At 43.0% G+C, this 5,015-nt stretch overlaps 1 protein-coding gene across 1 annotated transcript in view; it reads left to right on the forward strand.

Moving 5' to 3' along the window:
* The first annotated feature begins 926 nt into the window (after positions 1-926).
* The window catches only part of prkcz (protein kinase C, zeta), a 167,867-nt gene continuing 163,778 nt past the window's right edge, over positions 927-5,015 (forward strand). Inside the window, exon 1 of the mRNA XM_076276455.1 lies at positions 927-1,551. Coding sequence (XP_076132570.1) covers positions 1,481-1,551 — 71 coding nt within the window. The 5' untranslated portion in view covers positions 927-1,480. The remainder of the gene's footprint in view (positions 1,552-5,015) is intronic.

Consider the following 5,015-nt stretch of genomic DNA (forward strand, 5'->3'; position numbering starts at 1 on the left):
TATTCTTTATTTAATTTAATTTCATATGTAGGCGTTTTGTATTCTGCATTATATTAATATTTGTTATTTTGTTTCATATTTAATCAATTGTAAAGCACTTTGGGCCAACCCTGTTGCCTAAAATGTGCTGTATAAATACATTGACTATTTGTTGATTCAGGTTCATGCATATCAAGGCCCAGAAAATATGAGCATTAGCAGCAAGCTAAAATCTGTCTGTCTATCTTTTTAAATAAATAAGGGTAAAAATCAATTTACTGGCCAGGTAAGTTTTATTCAGTGGACAAACTGACCTTGGGACCTGAAGATGCTACACATAACTTGACTAAGAGTCTTCATTTGCCCAGCAGGAGTCGCCAACATACCAGACAAATCGTCCTTTATCTGCTTCCAGCCTTACATTTCCAAACTCAGTTGGACTCTAAATGGCGAAGTTATATGGATGCTAATAATGAATCACTGTAGACTACATTCCCTTTTTCTTAAATACTGCAGGCCTACCGCTCTCCAAAAATGTCCGTTGCGCATAACGACGCCACTTTGTGTTCAAATGCAATGAAGAAAGGGCAATGTAAAAAAACTTACGGTGACATTTTTATTTGAAAGACAGCGATACGTTATACTTTGCTCATGAATAGTGTTAAACAAGCGTGGTGCAGCCGTCTTGCATAGCCTAGGCTATCTTCCTTGACTACGGCGGTTTGTTAGATGTTAATTGGATGTTGTCAAGACTTTGCGGTCACATGGACCCGTTACTGCGCTTGCCTATTGAAGCCTATAATAGTGCGCTTAGGCTGGTTGCCTCAACGTGATAAGATAGTTTTATGCACTACACATTACTACACTGGGCTAATATCGCTGGAATGAGGAGAATGTTGATGTTGAGATAGGCCGGTAGGGGGATGAACCTAGGCTACTCACGTCTGGAACTGATGTCGCAAGAAATGGACCGAAAAAGAACGGATCTGCATGTGATTACTTTTCCAAGGGACTTATATGCGACACTGCATCGACATTTGACATGTTTTTGACATATTCGATTTGGAAATCACTTAAATGTTTCAGTCTACTCTAAACCATGCTGCAACTTTGTAGCGGCGCTCTGTCCCCGCTCGACAACAGGTGGATTCTGACCAGGCCAATCCAGACCTGGAAGTAACCCGTCTTATCGTCGCTTTCTCCGCCCCGTTACCATAGCAAGCCCAGCGAGGGTGAGACTGGGAAACAAGCTGCCAAGGTGTGGATGGATTTCCGAAAAAGCCGTGGAACATTGCCGATCAACTTTACTGGGCAAATGTGTGTCTGCTTTGACAAAGTGACTCATAGAAACACTGTTCAAGAACAGCCTATTGCTGACTTTGTCGTGTTGTGGGTTCATCTCTTGACGGAGTATCGATCCTCGCTTCGACAACTTTAAAGTTTCGAACGGAAACATTAATACAATTTTTAAGACTGTAAATGCTACCCTTTCTGGATTATAATGCCTACGAGTAACGGATCAGTTATGGACTTGCACACGGAATACGTGAAAATTAAAGCGCATTACGCCGGGTAAGTGTTTCCATTCCGATTGAGGGAACTCAAAGGTTACTGGAGACGTGGGTTCAAGTTTCAAGTTATTGAACCACTGGGTTTTGATATCTTAAGCAACTTATGACAAAGTTGTGAGGACGACACTTCACATAGAAATAGACACTCAAGAGTAGGCTACATCTACACGTTTGTAGTATGTCGGCACATTCTTTTCACTTGGTTGTTCTGCTGACCCCCTGAGATATTTCTTGTAAGGATAGTGGTGTAGGTAGGGTCGACTTTTCACAAAGTCTTTAGGAGAAACTCACTAAGTAGGCCTACTTATGAAGTCTACATATGTAACAAAACAAAAAAGAAATCTCACCAATGTGATTTGTCTAAAGATACCTGATTTCTACCACTAATAGTCTATATTAAATGTAAATATTGTAGATGCTATTCCTGATAGGCTGATAGGCCTACTGGTAAAAATGCTACACGTAGGGTAATTGATATTTTGATTTGGACACAGCACAGACTTCACACAGCATTAGACTTATGAGAATGAGATAAAATATGTTAATATCTGTGTAGTTCTGTGCTGCCATTTAAAAATCAAGGGTGAAAAGGTTTCAAGACTTAAGGTTGCTTAAGTCCTAACTGCCTTGCTGGCATAGGGTGTTGGTTTCAAACACATTTGGACATGGGAGTCAAGATAATAACCAAGGATAGATAACATATCACCAACCTGGGGCTGACTGCAGTTCAAAACAATCAACTTGTAACTCACAACTCTGCTACGCAGCACAGGTCAGGAGTGGGGAGGGGTGAAACGAAACAGGAAAGCGCACAGGCTGATAGCCTATAGCCTATGTGCTGTGTGCGCTAATGGTTCAATGGGCCTCAACATTCACTAATTCTTGTTGCACTTAATTTTCTGTAGTTTCTGAAGCTTTTATAACATTTGTATTTGTACAGCTGTGCTTGATAGGTCTGACTTGCGATTCCACGCATCAGTGAAATAGTTGTTACAAAAATAAACCTGAAATACTCAGATATTACCCATCACCCTTCTTCTCATGCACAGAAGGTGTTGTCACGGTCGTCTGACGCCTTGCTGTGATTGCACTGCATATTAATAATGCTTGAGTCATTCTGTCATGACTGCATATTTATACCCTTATGTCATCATTAGCAGAACAAACACTGAGAGGGAGAACTCTCCATCTCTCTGACACACACACACACAAACACACACACTCTCTCTCTCTCTCTCTCTCTCTCTCTCTCTCTCTCTCTCTCTCTCTCTCTCTCTCAGCTGTCCATAATATCCAATGATGACGCTTATTCCAGTGTAGGTGTAATCGGCGTTGGGTGAAGGGGCCATCGGCGTTGGTGCCATTTGATGTGGCTGTGGAGGCCGATGCATGGGCCACACACACACACACACACACACACACACACACACACACACTCAGAGAAAGCAGGGTAAAGGTTAGAGCTCTCACACACTGACACAGAAGTCACACCCATTGTCACAGAGATCTATAGCATTGACCAGCACAACTTACACACCCTGTTTGTTGCACACTCACACACACATACACATACACACACACAGATCACAATGCCTCAAGGACAGATACACACACACACACACACCTCCCCTACCCATAGCTAACAAAATTAGCACAGCCTGCATCAGAAATACTCACAGTTTGCCTGTAGCATATAGGCATAGAGTACTGCTTTGATACCTTGCATTTGACACACACACACACACACACACACATCACCGAGATGCATCATATCGTCATTTACATTGTTATCACAAACACTGTGATATTGTTTTATGTTTATATTACTCCACCCCCCACCACCCCTTGCCTATAATACACATTATAATACACAAACTTACACAGCCCAGAAACACACCTCTGTCCTAGCATTGAAACACACTCTGCCTAAACTAAGTCTAACACTAACATACCTTGCCAATAGACTGGGAGACTGTCTTTGAGAATATGGCGATTCTGTGTTCCCCTGGTAGGACCATAATACCAGTGATGACTGTTATACACGCTATTAGGCCTTGTAACATTAGTCATGTCTATGTCTCTAATCCCTTTCTGTGTGTGTGTGTGTGTTTGAATGTATGTGTTTGAGAGAGAGAGAGAGAGAGAGAGAGAGAGAGAGAGAGAGAGAGAGTGCATTTGTTGTCCTCGCTCTCAGAGATGATTTATGAACAGCAAGTGTTCTCTGAGCCATTGTGTTTCTACAGCAACATACCTGTCATTCATTAGCAGGGTGAGATTGGTCAGGGCTGGTTAGTTAGCTTAACACAGGAGCCACAGATGATTCAGCTCTCTGTGTTGACCTATTAAAGGTAGGTCTGTAATTCCATTCCAATAATTTTTTTCTCCCAATAAAACAGATTTGTTGCTCACAAATCCTCTACATAGCCATGCTGTCTGTGTGTTAAAGAAATCTCTTGTACTTAATCATAATCCTGGCTCTGTAAGTGGTAAATGAAGTGCCTTGGACCAAAACACTATTCTAGCCTGTTAACACACAGGGATGTAATGTAATTGGCAATTGAGCTGGAATATCAACAATCTTTTTTTACCTTTAATGTTACCTCTGTGAGAGCACAGGGCCAGAGGTACCCAGAGAAGACAGCCAGGGCCAAGAGATGCCCAGAGAGGACAACATGGGCACAGAGGTGCCCACAGGACCCAGAACAGAGGGTAGGGGCATACCTATTCCCAGAGAAGATGGCACAGGCCCAGAGGTACCCACAGAAGACAGCATGGGCATAGAGATGCCCAGAGACGACAGTCGACAGCATGGGCATAGCGTTGTCCAGAACAGAGGGCATTGGCATAACTTTTCCCAGAGATCATGCCATGGGCACAGCACATGCCATGGGCAGAGAACACAGCACGGCACAGGAATAGAGGTGTTCAAAGAGGGCCGCATGGGCCTAGAGAAGCCTAGAGAGGACCGCATGGGCATAGAGATGCCTAGAGAGGACAGCATGGGCCTAGAGATGCCTAGAGAGGACAGCATGGGCCTAGAGAAGCCTAAAGAGGACCGCACGGGTGTAGAGGTGCCCAGATTATAGTGTGGGTAGAGAGGTACATGGTGATGCCCAGAGAAGGGACACTGGCAGAAGAGGTTTGCATAACGCTGTTATGCACTGAACAAAATCATACCAGGATAGGCTATGTGCTATGAAGACCACTACAACTATGTTGTAGGCTATATATTACATTCACTAGTAAAATGCTTAAATGGCTTGTGTGGAATTACATACTTCCATCTTGAATAAGGCATGCCGGTCCCCAGTAGTGCACGGATTCCCTGAGGTTCTCTGTGTAGTATACAAGCCATGTCATCTTATACCAGAGAACAGCTTTGCTGCATGTAGACTACTAAATTCCCTGATAATATGTATGTATTATGGGATGATACTTGTATGACTACCCTGTTAGTATCGTTAT

Source organism: Alosa pseudoharengus, unplaced genomic scaffold (assembly GCF_046254945.1).
Source record: "Alosa pseudoharengus isolate Yale_2024_CS ecotype anadromous, Long Island Sound unplaced genomic scaffold, YU_APseudo_1.1 YU_APseudo_1.1_scf_9, whole genome shotgun sequence".
Lineage (NCBI taxonomy): Eukaryota > Metazoa > Chordata > Actinopteri > Clupeiformes > Clupeidae > Alosa > Alosa pseudoharengus.